Source organism: Platalea leucorodia (genome assembly GCF_965183815.1).
Source record: "Platalea leucorodia genome assembly, chromosome: 16".
Classification (NCBI taxonomy): domain Eukaryota; kingdom Metazoa; phylum Chordata; class Aves; order Pelecaniformes; family Threskiornithidae; genus Platalea; species Platalea leucorodia.
The window spans coordinates 1,372,277-1,393,638 of record NC_138838.1 but is presented as its reverse complement, the minus strand read 5'-3'; the positions used below and the strand labels follow the sequence as shown (position 1 = coordinate 1,393,638).

General features: G+C 50.2%; 1 protein-coding gene across 3 annotated transcripts in view; it reads left to right on the top strand.

Annotated features, from left to right (window-relative positions):
• The window catches only part of MTMR4 (myotubularin related protein 4), a 58,628-nt gene extending 37,863 nt beyond the window's left edge, over positions 1 to 20,765 (top strand). For 2 of the 3 annotated variants that reach the window (XM_082328370.1, XM_082328371.1), the window contains 12 exons: positions 5,869 to 5,982; positions 11,837 to 12,033; positions 12,293 to 12,421; positions 12,730 to 12,841; positions 13,282 to 13,477; positions 13,990 to 14,175; positions 15,250 to 15,420; positions 15,543 to 15,697; positions 16,066 to 17,311; positions 17,686 to 17,796; positions 18,051 to 18,139; positions 18,551 to 20,764. In XM_082328370.1, coding sequence (XP_082184496.1) covers positions 5,869 to 5,982; positions 11,837 to 12,033; positions 12,293 to 12,421; positions 12,730 to 12,841; positions 13,282 to 13,477; positions 13,990 to 14,175; positions 15,250 to 15,420; positions 15,543 to 15,697; positions 16,066 to 17,311; positions 17,686 to 17,796; positions 18,051 to 18,139; positions 18,551 to 18,728 — 2,884 coding nt within the window. In that variant the 3' untranslated portion in view covers positions 18,729 to 20,764. Of the gene's footprint in view, positions 1 to 911; positions 1,040 to 5,868; positions 5,983 to 11,836; positions 12,034 to 12,292; positions 12,422 to 12,729; positions 12,842 to 13,281; positions 13,478 to 13,989; positions 14,176 to 15,249; positions 15,421 to 15,542; positions 15,698 to 16,065; positions 17,312 to 17,685; positions 17,797 to 18,050; positions 18,140 to 18,550 lie in introns of all 3 variants that reach the window. The other variant, XM_082328372.1, reaches the window with a different exon arrangement.
• Positions 20,766 to 21,362: the final 597 nt, after the last annotated feature.

The window sequence follows — 21,362 nt, the reverse complement described above, 5'->3', positions numbered from 1 at the left end:
AAGGTGCAGCTTGGGAGGTTTGGACTGGACGTGGGAGGAAAAAACAATCATTCCCCAGGAGTGTGGTGCTGTGCAGGTGGGGGTTCTCCGTCATTATTCAAGTCTCAGATGATCTAGTGTTGGAGGTCATCTCCTGTGAGCGGGTGGTTGGAGCAGGGATCTCTCGAAGGTCTTTCCCACCTGCGCATCAGTGATTCCAGCCTGTTTTCTACTCCTGGAAAAGAGCACAAGAGCTCTTGGAGAAGCGCTTCTGCATTCTTTGCAGCAGGTGGCATTAAGCCAACAGGATTTTATTAAGCTTTGAGGGCCGTATTCATTTCTGCATTCCCTATAATCCTTTTCTTGAAAAGACTGGTATCCCTCAGTCTTTTCCCTATGTCTCAGCCAGTAAAGGCATCCCCATCACCTATATATCGGGCAGTTCCAGGTCACCAGTTTCTTGTGGAGACCATGAGAAACCTCGGGCATGCTGGCCCGGGGAAATCCCGGTGGAGTTTGCAGTTTGCTGCCTGCTCTCTTCTCTCTTCCTCAGGAATCCAGGCAGCAAGCACTGGTTTGGGGGTTTGATTTACAGTTTTTACTTGGCCATACTGACCACATCGTTGCTTTTGGATTATTAACATGGAGAAACTGCGTAAATGCCGTCAAAGGATGTCAAATAAAAAATTGTTTTCCTGAACTGCTCAGTTCTGGAGTGCGCAGTCGGTAGGTCCCTGCCCTAGGTAGAGTCTCTGCGTGTCTTTGAGAGCAGTCAGGCTTTCTCCTGCTGCTAGATTTTGGGATGTGGTTCCCTCTGACTATTTCAGAAGGTTCAACTTAGATTGACCATCTGTGGTTCGCTTCCTGGCCACCAATACACAGCGATTAGCCAACTTCTCTAAAGACAGATGTTTTATTTTCAACCGAACCAGGGAAGAACGAACTTGAAACAGACCTCAGCAAGCTGGATGCAGGCCTGGTTTTGCTTTCCATCTGCTGAGTTCCTACCTGGGGATCCTGGCAGGTCACGGCTTCCTGCAGACATCCCGAGATCTCAAAGGTGGTGTAATTTGCTTGTGCAACTCAGAAACCAGTTCTCTCTTGCTGCTTTGGGGAGTGTGTCTTTAAATCCTGCCTTGGCTTTTGATCATTACCACCTGCCTCTATTCACAGGAATCGGGTTACTTTTTAACTGTTTATAGTCCTTTTATCTTTTATTTCCCAGCATTGGCAAAACAGTGTTGTTAGAGACAGGATACTCCAAGGTAATGGCTTTGTTCGTTGTCTTTCAAGTCTGTTCTGAGATGTCCTTATCTGGAAACTATTATCTTCTTCCTGGCGACAGCCATCATAAAATTAGAGCAATACAAGCATATAATAACCACTCCTTCGGTCTTGATAAAAGTATACTATTTCAGCATACAATGATAATAAAATTATTACATGATCTCTCCGTGGCGCTCTCATCTTCAGCGATCTGTATACCCAGAGAAATGGACGCATTCTGGCATTCCCCATCTGGTGCACCCAGGCTGTCTGAGATAAGAGTTGTTTCATGTTGGCCTTAATGCTGCTGGGTTTGGTGCCCGCATAGTTCCTGCAAAAAGGAAAAAAAACACTCACCTTTCCTTCAGTGTTGATGCTTGTTTCCAGCTTTGATCTTTTTACAATTGTGGTTTTATTTATTTTTGACTTCATGAGGAAAAAGCTGTCTGGAGTTTTGTGCTACCGGTTTAGACAGCTGATGTTTCCTACTTGTTTCTGTGACTGCTCTTGATTCCTATTTTGTCTTGTTTTGTTACAATTATCTACAAACTTTAATACTATCCTTCACTTTTATTGGAAAAGTGATGATTAGTGTTCTTGCTTCTATTTGCCATATGAATGTATAGACAATAAGTCTGCAAGGACCGTTAGCGATACAGCATGTGTTTTTGCATTCTGCGAAGGCAGATCCCTCTCGCCGGACTGGCTGTTACCTTTGTGGTAAGGAGACGCTTCGTCGCTCCTTGTCCGTAGGTGTGGCTTGTGCCGAGTTACGCGTTTGTGGTGTTACAGCCAACTTCTGGGATCAAACCTCACGGTTTTAAAAACGTCTCATCCTGTGTTCCGGCTCAGCGTGGTCCCAGGAGCGTGCCAGGCCGCTCCTCCGTGACCCACATCGCTTCGCTGTTGGTCTCTCTTCCACCTGACACACATTGCCCAACACAGGGACAAGCGTGGTTCCCCTTTGGACTCCCTTTGTTATGAAAAATGACCATTAAGGTTCTGTACTATTTCTTATCTTTTTCAAGAGTTACCGTTTCATAAGGGGAGCTTCCTTCAAGCCTTTGGTGAGCACCTGTTAAAAAAAAAAAAAAAAAAAAAAACACACACACAAAATAAATTTTCAAACAACCCTTCTGAAAATCCAAACGACTGTCAGCTACAGGAGCTGTATCTGCTCGTTCAGCGATGCTTCCAGCAAACTCTACATGCTCAGAGGTGTGACCCCCCCTCCACAAAAGCAGTGTTGACTCTTCCCAAGTGCACTGTATTTACCCTTGCAGCAACTGTGACAGCTTTGTACAGAAGTCGGGCTCCAGTGGTTTCCCACGTTCACCCCAGAGACCTTTTTACAAAATTGATATCGTGTTTGCCACCTCTCATTCCTCTGGCACCCAAGCCAATGTAAGCAATAGCTTACACATCTTGGTTAATCATTCACCTGGTGCACATCTGGGTTGCTGTAGAAATGTTGAGCATTATCTAGTCCTGGTGATTAGTGACTCCTCGTCCCGAGCAGATTGTTCTAAAACTTCCCCTGCAGAAGTTTCCACGTTAATCTCTTCTTGTGCCTTGTCCCTTGTAAAACAGGGTTAGGTCTGGCAGCTTCTCTGGGGGCTCTTCTGCTGAGCACCAACGCAAATAGTTCTGATTTTCTGCTGTGACCTTGCCGATCTGTCAGACCTTCGACTTCGGTAGCAGGCTGATAACCTCCGAGATGTTTGAAAAAGGTCTTCAGAGTTTTAATCCTAACAGGTCATTTCTCAAAAACTGCACAACGTGTCTCGTTTTTGCTGTTTTTTAATTCAGGTACGCATTTGGCTCCTCTCATGTCCCTTGGAAACACTTCCCCTCTTTGAAGGATGTCCTTTTATTTCTAAAATCCTTCTTCTGTTCACTGTTTAACTCTGCCAGCTCTTTCTGATCTTTTTGATGCATTTTACATTACCATTGAACAGCATGTTTAAATAACCATCACATCTGCAGCCTTCCCCCCGCTTTTCTGAAACCAATTGTTACTGTCGCAGGAGGCTCGTCCCCTCTAAAAGTACTGTTGAATTCTACTGCGTGATGAATACTGTAACAAAGTGATTTTTCTATTTTGGAGCAGCTTAGGACCAAAGGAAGAGTTACGTACTTTTGGGTTATTTGGCTGGTAGCACCCAGCAGCAGCTGATGGCATCTAAAAAAGTCACCTTCGTCTCATGCGTTATTGTGACACTTTTGTGTTTTATGTGGAAGCAACGCAAGTCTCCCATGGCAATTTCTGCCCTCGCAGCCTTTCTGAATCTCTTCCAGCCTCTCGTGGATGGCGTTACTGTCGCTCCCGTGGCTGGTAGCATAGCCTCAATGCTCTTCTGTTTCTCTTTAGGCCTGGGATTTGAGTCTGTGCACATTCGGTGTTGCTTGTTGATGCCGGTAACTCTTAGCCTCACTCTTTTACCTTCACGTTTTCCTGGAACATGCCACACTTTGTTCACCAGCTCCAGTCTCCCTACAAAGCTTGTACTCTGAAATTTAGGGTACCACTAATAATCTTACTTGTATCAAGTTTATAAGATGCTGTTAAGCCAACATACTTGCTTATCCTGGCTTTTCAGTTCCTCTACTTTGTTTTTTGGAATTCTAGCCCAGAAGCACAGGTCTGTTTGTCTTGACCTCACTGCCTGTTTTTATGCACCCTGCTTAAATTTGGCTTAACTTCTTGAGACTGTCCTGTTTCCTACCTGAATTTTATTGAATTCTGTCTTACTGTTTTCCTAAGGCTACAGAGTTTTAGTAACTTAACTCTTAGCAGATATGCTCCTGAACCTCTCCTCTATTGACTCTCCCCAGTTTTTAGTTTAAGACATCTCCTGTAATGTTTCATCTGAAGTGCCAGGGAACTGATTCTGTTCTCATTTCGATGAAGCCCATTCGTGTATAGACCCAGCTATGCCAAAAGTTCCTCCAGACCTTAATAGGCGCTGACCCTCTTCCACATACCTTTATTCTCAGTCACACTTCCATGCTTCTCTAATTTCCTGACCAACTTTATACATGGAATCTGAGGCATTTCAGAGATGTCCAAGCCTAGACATCCTACCACAGACATCCTGGTCTTCAGCTTCTTACCTGACAGCTTTAATTTTGCTTCCCGGATTCCTCTTCCTCGCCCTGTTGTTTTTATCCCGTAGACCAACCTTGCTTTCTGCCTGGGGCTTTCTGAGAAGCTGTCTAGACACCGTGTGAAGTGCCATCTCCGAACGTGGCAGGCAGTTCCTCGCTAGCATCGCAAACTAAATAACGCTAAGCGCTGTATCGTGCCTATTGCCATCAGCCGGGATAGCCTGGACTCAGGGGAACACCAGGCCACCGCTGGAGCTTACCAGCTGGGTAGTTTCACCCCCCTCAGTTTGCTTCCCATCTGCCCCAAAACATTCCTTCGAAATGATGTGGGTTATAGCCTGGAGCTAGAGCTGCTCTTTGATGTTCCTTACCCTGTACGGCTTTGCCTGCCTGGGCTGCTGGAGCTCAGCTGGTCCAGCATCAGGCAGTGCTTTGTCTCTGAAGCCTGCGACCTGCCTGCCCTGCCTGCAGCCGTACGGTGAGCGGCCGGGGCAGGATAGCAGCTGCGGTAACCAGGAAGCCCCTGCACTCCTGGATTTTTGTGTGCTTCATTCTCCTTGCTTGCTCTCTCCCCGCCTCCCCAGCGCTCTGTTTGGCTCTCCCCCTCCTTCCCTTGGCTCCCCTCTTGCCCTGCTGATAACGTACTTGCAGTTGGGTTTTTAACATTTTTCTTGGGACTTAAGCATCTGCAATCCTGGTGCCTCTTCTCATCTCCCCGTGAATTTCCATTGCAGCCGAACCGCTTTACACTTCAGGTTCGTTTGGATGTGGGGCTCCTCTGGTACTGCAGCTCTGCTCCTTGAGGAGCTGGGTGCCCCCTGCTATTAGCTGTGCCCGCTATGAGTTTCTTCCCCGGGGGACCAGGTTGGCAGGGACTCGCCCATCACATTCCTCTCACGCTGGCCTGTGTTCAGATGCGTATTAGGAATCTGATTTCTGGCACCCCACCAAACAAGATATTCTTTTAGATTTCCCTCATGTCATTTTATTATAGCATACACCAAATCACCGTTGCCATCTTTCTGGGCAGAGTTATGTCTTCCTTGCAGAGAAATGCGTAAAGCTTATCAGGGCTGACCTGTTTTCTGCAAGGCAGAAGGTGGCCGATCATCATTTACCAGAAGCTCTGTGTGTTTCTGGGTTTGCGAGCGCTGCACGAAAACCAAAACCCCACATAAATTAATGACTGTTCCCCTAAACCCTCATGAATTCTTAAATCCAGAGGATATTCCAAAGGCATCCTTGGGAAGTACTGGGGTACTTAGTATGGGCCCAGAGGCGAGTCCTGAGGTGAAAGCAGGTTGTCTTCTCTCAGCTCATTCCTGATAGCATTTTTTGGGTCGCTTTTCCCACATTGAGACTGTACTGAGACAGATATGAAGAGGAGGAGCCAAAGTCCTGCATGCTGAGTTTGGGGAAATGGGAGCTGCTCCTGCCCTCTCTTTGCAGAGCTTCTCTGGTGCAGATTTTTGATTGCTGAGTCCTCATCTTGCTGTCGTGCTGTCTTTTTTCCAGGCTTTGTTCCAGTTATCCCCAGAAGCTGCTGGTCCCTGTCTGGATCACTGATAAGGAGCTAGAGAATGTGGCTTCGTTTAGATCGTGGAAAAGGATCCCTGTGGTGGTGTACAGGTAAACACAAAACCAAAGCGGTGCTCTCCCCCACACCCGCACCAGCTGCCCTTTTCCTCGTAGCCTCGTGCAGGGTGAAGCCGGGTTAGCAGAGCGTGCGTACGGTGCTGCGGAGCAAGGCGCGACAGCGATAGCTGCGTCCCGGTCCTCGCGCTGCGTATTCCTTTTGCCTCCCACCTGAAAACATGCCGCTCCCGGGACTCCTCCTCCTCCCAGCACACAGGTCGGCCTCTCTGGGCACTTGGTCTGTGATGGTAACGCAGGGTGTTCCCCAGAAGGGAGAAACAACCTTCCAGCGACTGTTGTTTCTTCCCTGCTTTCGGTTAGATCTGAAGATGTGGGTGACTCTCCCCCTATGGGAGACGCAGCAAGAACACTGTGTCGAATTCAGGTTCTCTTTCTTTTGAGTTTCAAAACTTTTTCACAGATTGGTACTCGCCTAGCTGCTGCTTTGGAAAGCAGTCTTGGCCAAAAGAAGCCTGCTGTATGGCCCGGCTCTCACCTAGGGATTCAGGCCTGGGTGTAAATTTTAATACCTAAGTGCAAATCGCTTCTGTTTTGACTGAGTTCTGAGAGTTTGACAACATTTAGGTAACAGAATGAAATGTTTGGGTATGGCTGAACTTTGTTGAATCAATAGCTGGTAAATATACAGAGGACCTGCTCCCTGGTCAGCCTCCCGAAAATAATCTAGAGAGGGGGATGCGGGAGGCTAGGCAGCACATTAAGCAGGGCTTTTCAGGGTGGGGTTTCTCATCAAAAATGTTTGCTAGGAGACCGACGTGTTTGAAACTAACAGGAGACTGGTTGAATAGGGGCACCCAGTCAGCGTGCGTATTTTAACGTACGTTATAGTTTCTAGCCTTAGACTCTGTGTCAGCAATTACTAAATCCAAATATAAAAAGCTTTGAAAATAACAGAGCTGCACAACAAAGGACAACCCTGGGAAGTCCAAAAGCCAAGGGAATAAAACCGGTGAATTTACACGTCCCTTAATTCTATGTCTTCATGTTACACGGTTTGCTGTTAGACGGTGGCAGAACGCAGTGTATTACTTCTTCTAGAAGAACTAAATTCTACAGCAGAGTAATAATGAGCGCTGCTTATCGTATGGAGCCTTGCCCTCTTTGTAGCCAAGTCAGCTAAGAAGTTAATTGTATTTGTGATTACTTTTGCTAAAAATGGCCTGGCACTGGAGACTGTCCCAGTGTGCCTCCCCACCCGAGGGCAAAGCCACGTCTTTTTGCTACTCTAACAATTATTTTGTTCCTCGCAATGGTACGCAGTAATTTACAAGCTGAGCTGCAACCCTTTGCAGCCTGGGATCAGATTAGAAGATGCTGACAAGCGATGTTACAAGATGGAACAAGTGCTTGCCCATATGTGTATCTCATTTTCATGCGCTCTTTAGTCTTTGCCCTCAAGACTGAAGTCGTTTGGCCAGGAGGGTCCGTGAGGGCTGTGGCTGTTTCTGGAGCGCCTTGTGCTGTGTGGAAGGGAAGAAAGGCAAAGCCTCACGCTCGGCTCCTCTTCATCCCTCCTAGTTCAGGAGAGAGTGGATAAGTGGGCTCAGGTGCGTGCATCCCAGGGACTCGGTAACCACAGGACTGTTTGGTAGCCTTCGGAGCTCTTGGAGAACAAGGCTGAATTGATTCGGTCCCAGTCAGATCTGTAAAACGTGACGCTAAAGGTACCACATTATCAGTTTTCTTACAAAAACAATATAATTTAACTGTTAAGCAAAGCAGAAATTTGGGTCTCCATCTCTGAGTCCTCAGTGGAGATGCACAGTAGAGATGCGGGAGCCTCCAAGCACAATTCCCTTTTAAAACAATTGCAAAGGATGCAATTAATTATTTAGCTGACTACAGAGGCAGGCAGGCATGGCATGGCAGCCGCTCCTCGTTATTACCCTGTCTGCACAGCCACCTTCAGAAGACCTTGGGACTACGGTAGCAGGAGAGCTCCTCGCAGACACTCAGCATCACCTTTGCCCACGTTCGTGCTGCAGCGGCTGCAGCGAAGCAGCAGGCAAACAGCGGCCGCCGCTGCAGCCCCGTGGCTGAGCGCTCGGTCTCAGGCTTTCAGATCGCACCAGAGCGAGCCAGGAGCTTAACCCAGAGACTCGGGAAATGAAAGCACTTGCATACGTGCATCTTGGTTGGGAACCTTGAGGTGACAGCTCTGTAAACCCTCTCTCAGCTCATTCTTATGTGTTAAGCTAAGCTGCTTGGCTTGGCCTTGTGGATGAGCACTCTTATGGCCAGAAAATACCAGAGAGGGGACTTGGGAGATATTAGCTGATGCTTTCTGGATGATTGCTATGGGTTAAATGACATGTACTAACAACATCAGATGTGCTCTAGTCTTGTGCTCTGAATGAATCTGGGAGTAAAAGCTCAACTGATAAACTACAAAGGCACCTTAGACTCCAGCTTTGGATTCTGAAAGGGTCTCAAGTCATTAAGACCAGACTGAACATCCCTAAGAAATAATTTTGTCTGCCTAAGTGAAAACACTATGGCACCTTCTGCCATTCCAGTTTCAAGAAAGGAGCTTTTTTTATTTGAGGAAAACCTCCACAAAAATCCCCCGTAAGAAAAGACCTGAAATGCTTCGCATGCTCACGCTAGGGAGATCAGCGAGGGCATGCAGCGTCAAGCTGCGGCTGCTCCCCTGACCTGGGAAGTGCATTGCAACCTCAGTTGTGGTTTTCGTTTGTCCGCTGGCACCTGCTGCGCTTTCTGCTTGCTGATGGCTTCATGCTCATCGATGCTGGCCATATTTCCTTGTGTTTTATTGGCACATCATTATGTCTCTTGAAACTGGCTACCTCCAACTGGCCACCCCCTGCCCAGCGTTTGTTACCGTGCTGAGAGGTTTGTGCTACCAAGAAGTTTCCTGAATTTAATATGACTCTTTGGCAATGTTTTTAGTATTACATTAAGCAGGCTACCGCTGACTTCAAGTGGCCTACGTAGCTCTACTCTCTTTCTACCCTCTGCACCCCAAAGCAGCGCCATCGCATCCAAGCAGCCGGCTGGGAGCAGTCCCTGGCAGAGCACCTGCATTTCCCAAAAACGTGCTCAGGCGCTGGCTGGGAAAGTGCTGATTGGCACAGGCCAAAAACTGTGGGCGTGCTAACAAACAAGCTTGGATGATCACAGGCCGGTGCTTAAGTCCACACCTTGGCTCTGTTTCATTTACTAGTATAAACAAAGCCTTTGCTGCTGTCTGTGTTAACCATCCTTGAGTGATCCTGAAGACAGGAATAGAGCTCCTGGGAGTGACTGCTCTGTAAGCCACCTCGCAAAACAAACCAGCAGCAGAGGAGGGCACTCTGAAAGAAAAAGGACCTCGCAGTATCGTGGCTTAGCTGAACACGTGGAAGTCTCCGGTTTAAAGTCTTCATCAGTATTACCTATGAGATGTCATTAACGGTAGTACATCTTCGGTGTTGATTTGATAAGTTGCCTCAGGAGAATAAGGGGACCTTGTCTTTGAGAAGGAAAATCATTCCTGCAAACTGCAGTAGCTGCTGGTGAGATACTGTGCACCGCTGTTAGAAGGAGGTCAAAGCCTCGATGCATTTTGCTGCCTTACAGCAAATATCATGAACAGGCACTGTCATCCTCTGTGGAGCAGCAGAGCCCCTCGCAGGGGGCCGGCAAGAGAGAGAGAGATGCCTTCAAGGGTGCTTCTAGCACCTCACCGGCAGCCGAGCAGCCTTTGGGTGGTGGGTGGAGGCTTGTGCTCGTGCGCTGTGGGATCTAGAGCGTTGTGTCCCCTCCTTTGCCACCGCTGCGACTTTTTCAGAGGCGTTGACCTACAAACAAAAAAACTACGTGGATGTGGTTTGTCAGGTGCTTTATCTGCATCTTTGTTCTTACTCCAGCTGGTCTTCAGAGAGGTGCTGCATGCGGGGTGGCGGGGTAGGGAGGCGCAGGCACTGGTGGTGTGAAGAACCGAGTTGCGGGGCTGTCCAGTTTCTTACCCTGCCTCCAAGAAGGGCCAGGCACCAGGAGCAGCGTCTCGGGGAAGTGTAACAACAGGACAGCTATGCAGGTATTCTTTCCTGGTGCATCTTTGGAGCAGCCAGTATCCTAGATTTCCTACAACAGATGTTCAGGAGAACGTGTGGCTGTGTTTCACGGTTGCTTGCAGGACCTACCTTCCATCCCTTCAATGCCTTTTGGAACCAACTTATCCTTCGACATTGCACTGTGGCAGTGAGTCCGCTGTCTGTTCTGTTTGTTGTCCAAAAAATACTTCTCGTTTTTCTTAAACATATGGCATGACCGTTCCAGTGCTTGTTTGTTTTTCTGTTGGGGAAAAATAAGACCGATCTTCCAAACTCACTTTTTTTTATATCTTTCATCACCTTTTATGCCTCTCATCCATTCTTGTCCCTCTCTCATGGTGGGGCGTTGTTTCCTACTTGAGTTGTCCCTATAGCGAAGCTCTGCTGTACCTCTGATTGTCCTCGCCACCCTTCTCCGGAGGTGTGAGTACTACATTATCCTGTTCGAGATGGATTAGCGAGAAATTTGTGTCATTTTGAAGACGCGTAAGGTGCCATAATATTTTCTGTCTTCATCTTTTCCAAATTGCTGCTATCACATTCTTAACCTTTTTGCTTCTCTTGAGCATTGAGCTGAGGCTTTTTGAGAGCTCCACAGTGACTTCAAAGTCTTTGAGATTTGGCTGCTGATTTGTACTGAACTGCTTCATGTCATAGCTGGGGTTACGTTTTGCTCATCTGTACATACTTTTCATTTATTAATACTAAATTTCATACTCTATTTTTATCACCCAGTATCACGAGATCCTTTGCCACGTTTTCCAGACAGTCATAGACTCTCATGGATAATTCTATATCACCAGCAACTTTGTCACCTAATCGTCCGTTCCCTTTCCAGGCCATTTGTGAATGACTTGACTGGTGTGTTCATGTGAAAAATGAACACTTCTTCCTTCTGCCAGGCATCAATAAGCAACAGCCAGGGTAGGGTTCACGTTTTAGGGGTTGTTAATAAACACCGGCTCTGGCCTCCACCCAGAAACTCACCAGTCCGATGCTGTGTGAGCGAATCTTTCGAACTTACAAGTAATGAATGAAATGGTTTAACAACCGGTACGTACTTTACGGGGAAAAAAAAAAGAAAAGAGAATGGGAGAACGGAACGGTATTAAAATAACTAACTATTACTTTCCCAAAGTACAACCATGATTATTTAGTTCTCTCTGGTTTAATACATAAATACTGACGTATCTATATACAATAATATATATTTATAGATAATAATGTATATTTATATATTATTGTAAATAAAAATATAAAAATAGTTTAGCAGAGTAATGGCTAGAGCAGCTGGCAGCTTCCCCCTTGCTGCAGAGGCTCCTCAGTCGTGTCAGCGGCAGTGGAGTCCCAGGGCGCGGCATCGACCCTCGCGGCGAGGCCCCGTGAGCTGCAGCTGACCCCGGAGCTGCCGCCGTCCGCTGGCACCGGCTGTTCGCGACAGCCGCTCCTGCAGGCGCCGCAGCGACCCGCTCCTCTGCTATCTCAGCTTGCCTGCTGTTCCAGCTCCAGTCGCCGCTCCTGTGCTCCTCACTGCCATTTTCTGTTCCTCGCCGCTGTGATGCGAGTGACAGCCTCCGTGTCGCTGCTTTTGTAACGAAGAATGGTTATCGGAAACGCCCTGCCCCGTTTCACTGCTTGAACGCAAGAGCAAATGCAGCGGATAAAGCAGTGAGGAGGGTTGCGTGGGTGCTGACCGTACGTAGGTGAAGTTTGCTGGGGTTGTGCCTCGCCTCTCCAGGGAGGCTTCACGAGGGCTCTCGCTTCCTTTGCAGACATGTGCGCAACGGGGCGGTGATCGCACGCTGCAGCCAGCCTGAAATCAGCTGGTGGGGCTGGCGAAACGCTGACGACGAGTATCTTGTGACATCTATTGCCAAAGCCTGTGCCTTGAACCCTGGAGTAAAGGCATCCGGTGGCGTGCCGCACAACGGGAGCAGCGACGGCAGCGAGACCTGCGATACCGACTTCGGTGAGAGAGCTTACTCCGCTCTCTCCTAAACGTGTGAATTATTCAGTGCTTCCTACGCCTAAATGTGGCTGCTAACAGGGCTGTTGCAATGCAAGGTTTAAGCCCGATATCCAGATGGATCATCTGGGCCCTCTCGCGCCTTGACTGCGGCGTGTGGGACAGGTCTCTGGGCTCGTTCACGGCCAGCGTTGGGCGGCACTGGGGGCCTGTCGCAGGAGGGAGGGAGGTGCCGGGAACTCAGTCCGTGCTGTCTCTGCAGACTCGTCCCTGACGGCGTGTTCAGGCGTGGAGAACGCGGGAACGCCTCAGAAGCTGCTGATTCTCGATGCCAGGTCCTACACTGCGGCTGTGGCCAACAGAGCGAAGGGAGGCGGCTGCGAATGCGAAGGTACGGGGGGCTAAGCCCATCCCAGAACATCTTCCTCTTGGACTTGCTTTGTTGAGTGCGTCCTAGAGCGCAGGTGGGGCTCGGGTCGGCATTTTTGTACTCAGTCTGTGGAAGCACGTTCCCCTTCTCGCTTGTGCAAAGTCCGTTATTCCAGATAAGTCGCTGCTGGCCCGCAAGGCTTTTGTAGAAAAACTGCCTACCCGGAGCCCAGAAATGGTGCTGCGCGGGACAGCTAAACTAGGCGTGTGGAGGCAGTTGCTGCAGCGGCAGCAGCGCTCTCAGAATGTTTCTGTCTCTGTTCTGTTCAGAGTATTACCCAAACTGTGAAGTCGTGTTCATGGGAATGGCCAACATCCACTCCATCCGGAACAGTTTCCAGTATCTGCGTGCTGTCTGCAGTCAGGTGCCAGACCCCAGCAAGTACGTGACTCTTCTCCGGCCGAGTCTGACGCCCTATCTGTCAGTGTCCTGGGGGTTTTCCCTCCCTTTTCCTTTTTCCTATCCCAGGTTTCTACCTCAGAAAACAGAGGGATAGGAAAGCGCTTACAGTGCTTGAATGCTGCTTATTTTGATCCCTGGTAATCCAGGAGGGATTGCAGCACTGCCTCGGTGTCACTTGGCTGTGTGTCCTCTGAGGGTTTCTAAAAGGCAGCTGTGTCTGGGAAAAATTGAAATCAGGCGTTGGATTCTTTGCACTTATTCCCAGGCTGTCTGGCTCCTCTTGAACATGTTTTAGAAAAGACTGATTTTTCACTGAGGACTCCAAAAAGACTTAGTTTAAAATATCTTTTTTTTGTGTGTGTGTGTCCCCTCACTGGAGAGGTAAGCAACAATTTTCTTGCTTTTTGCACACCTTCTAGCTGGCTTTCAGCCCTAGAGAGTACCAAGTGGCTGCAGCACCTTTCTGTCATGCTGAAGGCAGCAGTGCTGGTCTCCAGTGCGGTTGACAGAGAAGGGCGTCCAGTGCTGGTTCATTGCTCAGACGGCTGGGACAGGACTCCGCAGATTGTAGCACTGGCAAAGATTCTTCTGGACCCTTACTACAGGACCATGGAGGTATGAGTTGTGCTGTGCTGCTATTTCGTGTCTGTTAAAAGGCAGCTTTTATCTCAGAGGCTCCGGAGAAAGGAGCAGGATCGCATTTGGCAATAAGCTTAGTGGCATTTCAGAGCTGCTGTTGTGGGTGCTGGGTTTTTCCATGTTCTCTTCCTGCCTGTTTTCGGTGAGCTGTCCCTCGCTCCTCTGCCCATTGGTGAAGTACTGTGGTAAATAACCTCTTGTGTTCAACGTTCAGCTGCTTCCCTCCTCTTAATTGTGCATATTCTTGTTTATTATATGGAAATAACAGCTGTTAGTTTGTCTTCGGAAGCCTCTGACAGTCAGGCAGCTTTGCTCCCAAACCAAGCACCGGGGCAGCCTCCTTTCCAGCCCTCCAGAAGTCCTGAGTTTGCCTGGCGCTGCTGGCAGACGGGACTTGCCTCGTCCTGCTACGGGCCCACACCAAAGTGCCTGTAGTTAAGTTTTGGGGTTTTTTTGGTTTTGTTTTTTTTTTTTTCTTTTATTCGCAGGGCTTCCAGGTGCTTGTTGAATCGGATTGGCTGGATTTTGGTCACAAGTTTGGTGATCGCTGTGGTCATCAGGAGAAGGTGGAAGATCAGAACGAGCAGTGCCCAGTTTTTCTCCAGTGGCTGGATGCTGTTCATCAGCTTCTGAAGCAATTTCCTTGCCTCTTTGAATTTAACGAAGCTTTTTTGGTAAGAAATACGCATGCAAACATCTCTTTATCCCTTGCCAGGTGTGAGCAGAGGCAGAGGGAAGGCCATGACACTTTACAGTGTTGTAGTTGAAAGAAAACAAGAATTGAATTCTTGAAGAATGGGAAAGTGTCTTGAGTAGCGCTTGGGCTCTCCGCTGGCATTCCTGACACACCTGCACTGCGTGGGTCCAGCCCTGCCCTTCAGTTGTGGTATTTTGACCTGGTTCTGTACGTGTGATGCTTCTGCCGGCCCCTGTTCAGCTGCTCGCAATTTCCTCCTCCTCCTCCTCGCAGCGGGTGCTGCAGGCGCGGGGTACCTAGCAGATTGCACAGTGATGAGGGATTTATATTCTCTGGTGTCTTTGAGCCGCTTCTTCTCCAGGTCCCTTTCTAGCCCAGTGAATTCAGCTGCCATCAGCAGCACTGTTTTGATTAAAAGCCTGATTTGCTTATCTGGAAGCAATATGAGTCTGAAACATTTAAAAATAGTAAGTTAGGGAAACGATAGCTGTTAATCTCTGTCTTACCAGATAATACAGGTTAGGGTTATAGAGGGATGGGTATGGTATCAGTTGACTGTTGCTTTCACTTTCATAGAATCATAGAATCGTTAAGGTTGGAAAAGACCCTTAAGATCATCGAGTCCAACCGTTAACCCAGCACTGCCAAGTCCATCACTAAACCATGTCCTCGAGCACCACATCTATCCGTCCTTTAAATACCTCCAGGGATGGGGACTCAACCCCTTCCCTGGGCAGCCTGGGCCAGGGCCTGACAGCCCTTTCGGTGAAGAAGTTTTTCCTAATACCCAACCTAAACCTCCCCTGGCGCAGCTTGAGGCCGTTCCCTCTCATCCTAAATCTTTAGGACTTGCCAATTAAATCACTTTAATCTGAGTGGTGCCTGTCGCTGTTCCCTGTCCTGCCCTGTGTGGCAGAGAGGACAGCAGCAGGGTCACCGGCTGGGTAGGGAGTGCACGTGCCATCCCGGCGGAGTGGGAGGTGTTTCCACTGTAGACAGGAGACACCATTTCCCAGTGGCCCTGACGATTGTTCCCCTTCTGATGCTGCAGGTGAAGCTGGTGCAGCACACGTATTCCTGCCTCTACGGGACCTTCCTTGGGAACAGCCCCTGCGAGCGAGAGATGCACAACATCTACAAGCGTACCTGCTCCGTCTGGTCCCTCCTGCGGGCTGGCAATAAGAACTTCCACAATCTTCTCTATATGCCAGGGTCCGAGCAGGTCAGTAGAGCTCCTGGCCCAGCTTTCCAGGCTCTCCGCCTGCCGGGCACCAGGGACTGCGCGGGGAGAGACTGGAGGGGTTTCCTTTTGCGTTCGTCTCTGACCGTAAGTGGTTGTCACAGGTGCTGCATCCAGTGTGCCACGTGCGAGCGCTGCACGTCTGGACAGCGGTGTATCTCCCGGCTTCCTCGCCGCATCCCCTGGGACAGGATGATATGGACATTTACCTGCCCCCTGGATCTCAGAGCCAGGAGTTCAGCGGCAGATGTTTGGACAGGTAAGAGCCTCAGCGCCCCAGTCCCATGTTGCCTCCTGCCCACAGGCCTTCTTTCCCTCCTTGCTCGTTGTAGTTCCTCTGGTTTACCTGTTGTTCTCATCTTTCCTGTGGAGAGCGAGAGCTCTGTAGCATTGTCCCAGCCACTCGGAGAAGAACGTGCACAGCTCCCTGCCGCACCTAGCGAGGCAGACTGCGGAGGCTGGGCTGCAGTGCTGTGCCTTTCAGCTCGCGCTGCTGCACCGCCCCTCCCCACCCACCCCATGAGCCGTAATTAGGAACATTTCCCATCCCTCATCTCAGTTTTGACTGAAATGAGGGAAGTTTCAGGAGGTTTTTTTTGTGAGATTTGCTTTGCTTTTATGTTCTAGATTACCAAAGACAAGATCTATGGATGACCTGCTCTCAGCCTGCGACTCCAGCAGCCCACTGACCCGCACGTCTAGCGATCCAAACCTGAATAACCACTGTCAGGAAGTCCGGGTGGGCCTGGAAGCCCGGCACGCCGCCGCTGAGGGAGCCGAGCTGCACTTGGGCGAAAGCAGCGCGGTGGCCGCAGGAGAGACGCGGCAGGCGGAGGAGCAAGAGGAAGATGCTCCCCTGCAAGCCAACAGCGCTTGTAGCAGCCGTGCTGAGCACGAAGGGCAGAGCAAGCAACTGAGCAGCTGGGTTTCTGTGCCAGCAAGCAGTGTCTCTCTGGAGGCAGAAAAGGGAAACAGAACATACACGGAGGAACTGGATGGCACGTGTCCAGCTCCAGATCCTCCCCGACAGGAAAACGTTGACAGGGTTTCCACCGGTTCTGGCAAGCAGTTAGAAACCGATCCACAGGAACCTTTGAAGGCTACTGGCGTGGTGGCCAATGGAGGAGGCTGCTCCAAGAGAAACATCACCTGCCAAGACGTTCCCAGCCAGGAGTCCCTGGCACCAAGCGCCCCGTGTCAGGACATCCCAGGCCCTGCCCCGGGCACCCCCTGCCCGGATGAAGATAACGGCAAAGGCGAAGCTGGAAGGAGTGTGCCCTGCGAGGAGCCTGGCCGGCTGGGGAGAGTCCCGCTAGAGCAATGGCGCAAGCCCATTTCCCAGAGCCAAAGCAGCGAGTTCTCCTTCCTGGGGTCCAACTGGGACAGTTTTCAAGGAATGGTGACATCGCTCCCCAATGGGGAGCCCGCACCCAGGCACCTCCTCTCCCACGGCTGCTGTAGCAAGAGGTTGAGCAGCAAAGCTCTGCGGGCACCAGGCCTGTGCCTCAGTGGCCAGTGGTCTGCCAGAGAAGGTGCAAAACCCTCAGGCTGCTCTGGCCACGTCGGCACGCATTTTGCAGGCCCCACAGGGAAGCCCAGCCGTTCGTGGCTACCCTGCCACCTGAAACAAGCGTCTGGTCCCAAGCACGTGCCACCAAAATGTCCTTCTCCTGTGCCTCCTCTCTACCTGGACGATGACGGGCTCCCCTTCCCCACGGATGTGATTCAGCACAGGCTGCGGCAGATCGAGGCCAGCTACAAGCAGGAGGTGGAGCAGCTGCGCAGGCAGGTACGAGAGCTGCAGCTGCGCCTGGACATCCGCCATTTCTGCGCCCCTCCGGCCGAGCCTCCGATGGACTACGAGGATGACTTTGTAAGTAACTGCCTCTAACACCCCAACTCCGGCAGTGCGGCTCCTGGCCGGCGGTGGTCCCTGCACCCTCCGTCACACTGCCCTCCCCAACCCACAGTTCTCACTCTCTTACTTTTGGAGCGATGGTTAAGATTGTTGCTGTTTCCTCAACCTTGTTCCCCACCTGTCCACGTGCTGTGTCCTTGTGCCACACAGAGGCATCCCTGCTTCTTGAGGGCCAAGCAATGGTCATGAACGCTTCACCTCCTTGTACGGGGAGTTGTGGAGCCACCCGCGTGCTGCTCACAAGCACGGAGCGTGGCCGGGGCAGGGAATGCCCTTGTCTCGGCGACTGAGGCAGCTGAGGGGATTTGTGACTTTGTCTCTTTTTGCAGACATGTCTGAAGGAATCGGACGGCAGCGACACTGAGGATTTCTGTTCCGATCATAGCGAAGACTGTTTGTCAGAAGCGAGCTGGGAGCCTGTTGATAAGAAGGAGACTGAGGTATGTGTCCTGTTACAGCAGCAGGAGAGAGAATGTTTCTTTCCTAGCAGCTCACTTTGGTTACAGCAGCAGAGAGCAGCCACCCTTGTCCTTTAACACCTCCTCTGCTGCTGCAGCATCCGATAGAAGGGGACTTGCGGGATGGGCTCGCTCTGGGCTGGCCCGTTGTGGCCCAAAGCCCGCGCTGGGGTCCTCAGACCTGGTCTGTGGGGCGTTACAAACTGCAAGCTGATGAGGACTGGTGTCTGCCCTAGGTCACGCGGTGGGTTCCAGACCACATGGCCTCGCATTGTTTTAACTGCGATTGTGAATTCTGGCTGGCCAAACGGAGGCATCACTGCAGGTAAACGATACGATCGCTGTAGTTGCACTCTTCTTCTCAGACTGTTTCTCATGAACCTCACGAAAGGCTGGTCTGCGATGTTCGTTCCCTCCAGGTCCCAGGAGAAAGCTTTAGGTCTTTCCTTTTTTTGCCAGGCCTCATAAATTCCCTGCAGATTTCCATTCTGCATTGCTCTTGTCTCTATTTTTCCAAGGCCTTGGATCCTTCTCCTGGGTAGTAATTCCCGTTAGTCCCTTTTTAGTGCTAGCCAGTCAGCTTGCCCTGGAGACCACAGTATATACTTTAAGAAACACGTTGACAAGTCATAAGCAAGGCTGGTACTTTGCCCCCGAACTGGATCCTTTGCGCTTGCTGAAGTTGTGCCGTGGTGTTCCCAGCTCTCTTTTCACTGGTTTTCTTGCTCCTTGACAGGAACTGTGGGAATGTGTTTTGTGCTGGTTGCTGCCACCTGAAGTTGCCCATCCCTGACCAGCAGCTGTATGACCCTGTCCTCGTTTGTAACTCCTGTTATGACCACATCCAAGTGTCTCGTGCCAGGGAGCTCATGAGCCAACATCTGAAGAAACCCATCGCCACAGCTTCCAGCTGAATGCCAGCCGAGGAACCTGTCTAAGCCCAGCCTTTCCTCTCGTGGGTTTGAAGGGTGACTCTGCCTCCACTGTAATCGTGAAGGCCGTTGGTGCAACACTTGAACACCGAGCTTGAATGCACTGTCTTCAGCAGTCTTACTGTCAGCCTGGAGCAGAGGAGCTCACATGAGGGAGTATGGTGTGTGTCCCCGCTCTGCTACCGGTGGGCCCGTACATTGTAGTCTGACGACCTAGGGCTAAAGAGGGGATTGCAACCTCTTTCTTTTGTGGGCCGGAAAGCAATGTTTTCACAGATATTGCCTGTGCAAAGTACCCCCAAAGCAATAGAAAGGCATGTTTAGAACCAACCCCCCCCTGCAGAGGCAGGCTGCTGTACGAGAAGGAAGAGGGCAGGCTCCAGGTGGTACCGTGTGCTTTGGAAGGGCCTCAGCCTGGAGCAGTTCTGTAGATTCTCTTTCCATGAGTGTGATTTGCGATCAGCTTGGTGAACAAGACTCATTAGCCGTCACTAATGGAGTGTTCTCTTGTGCGTTGAAGAGAAATTCATTCTGGCTGAAAACGGGCCGAGCAGATTTTGCCCGTTTTCACGCTCCGCTGGGATTGGTGAGCGCACTTGACTTTGCCCCCGCCCCCCAAGACTGCGGGGAGATGGGAGATCGGCTTTTTCACTTCTGCTCTGCCCGCCTGCTTTGTCTGCGGTCGTGTCACAACCTGGTGCTAACACGGGAATGGCACCCTGATCCTCTCCTGGCATGGAAACAGAACTCGTGGTCCTGTGTTGCTCCTCCTCCCCTTTTCTGCCCTCAGCTCTCCACTCCCTACTGCTCTTTATCCTGAAAACTTGATACCTTGAGGGTATAGGCCATAATGTGTTGTTTTACCTCCTGGAATGTGCTGTCTGGTGTATGTGAGGGTTTCAGTCCAAATGCTGCTATATATTTCTGTGCACTTAATGTAACCCGAAGAAGGGAGAATGAAGCATCGATACCAAAACGGGGGTGGGGAAGGACACTGGCTGACGTAGACACTACGGTCTGTGCTTTTCACTTTAGGATGTACAGCCAAGCTACGGTGATAAACGTGACGTGTGGCATCTGCTCCGTGGTGGAAACGATCTCTCTGACTTGCCCCAGCGCTACCTAAAATGCCTCTTGAATTTGACTTCTTTTTTGTCTCCTATATAGCGGTCAGAGTTCAGAGTTGCCAACTTGTAATTGTCTCTCTACTTCTTTAAGCTAGAGAGCAGGAATCCCAACTCATCCGAAGGAAAAGGAACTGGGTTTAGAAAGAAAGAAAGGTTTAGAGAGAAAATGGGCTTCAGGTGGGCTTTTAATCTCTAGGTCCCTCGGGGAGTATCCATCCTGCCTCCTTTCTGAGAAACCTGCAGATGTTAGTGAGGAAGAAGAGTTTGAAAGTGGGGCGTTTCTTTGCGGAAATGCAGGTTTTCTTTCCAGCTCAATGAAAATGTCCGATATCCTCTGCACCTTGTGAGCTGAGACTTCGTATGCGGGGGGGGGAGGACCTGTGAGGACATTCGGTCTACTACCAAGGCAAAGTACTTTACGCTGTCGTGTTCTCCCACGTTTTTTGCTAATGGTTTGTCATCCCGTCGGGGGGAATGGAATCATGACCCTTTCCTGCACTTTGATCCGTCAGCCTCTGGTTTTGTCAATCCCAATAGCGCAAACAAAGCTAGCATCATCTGAAGACCCTGTACTTACTTGGACTCTGCTTCTTTTCCGTACTGGGAACAACCAATATGGCTTTGGGAAGAGAAGGCACCTTGCTTCAGATCCTCCCCTGCCTTGTACCTTGCAGTCATTGCCAGACATGGAAGAGTGACCCTTGGGCTGGCAGAAGAAACTGGATTTGCTCCCGTTTTGCACATGTTGGAATGACTGCAAGCAATAAGGAAGGCAGAAACTAGGTACTGCTGGCCCTTCCGTTCAGGCCGTTAGTCCAAACTGCTTTTAGCTCTTGTGAGTTTCAGCGTCACAATGTGCTGGCCAAAAACTCTAAAATCAGTTCGATAGCATTGTGACAAACAAAATGTGCTGTACAACTCAATACAGTCAAAATAAAATCTCTATATTAGTGCTGCTGTGTGTGGACCCGTTCTTTAGTTTGTGGCGAACTCTTCTTGCGCAGCGTTTTCCAGGCTGCTACTTGCTGCTTTTTGCCTTGATTTAAGGTATGTTAGGAGTTTAACGTCCCTTCTCCCAGATAAGAATCAAGGGTAGGACAGAAAGCATGCTGTGCTGTGGTCTTCTACTCGGAGCCCCTCTGCTCTCTTCCGAACCAACCTGCAGCTGCCCGGGGCACCAGCCCCTTCCAGCCTCTCCCGTAAGGAGGGGTTTTTCTTTTCCAAGGAGGAGCGGTGAGGCAGGATTCACCAGCTCTTCACCGACACCTTCGTACCGCTTCTGCCTGCTGGGCTGGATGGACGCGCTCCTCTCTGCAGGATGGGGACTGTTGTGCTCAGTCAGCCCGACGTGCCCAGGGTGGTGCAGGTGAGTTACTGTTTGTGGTGGAGCTGGGGAGAACCTTCCAGAAAGCCTCTTCTTAATTTAAAGCATCCAGGGATCTTAAAATGGAGCAGATCCCTGGTTAACTACTGCCACAAGCTCAGCGTT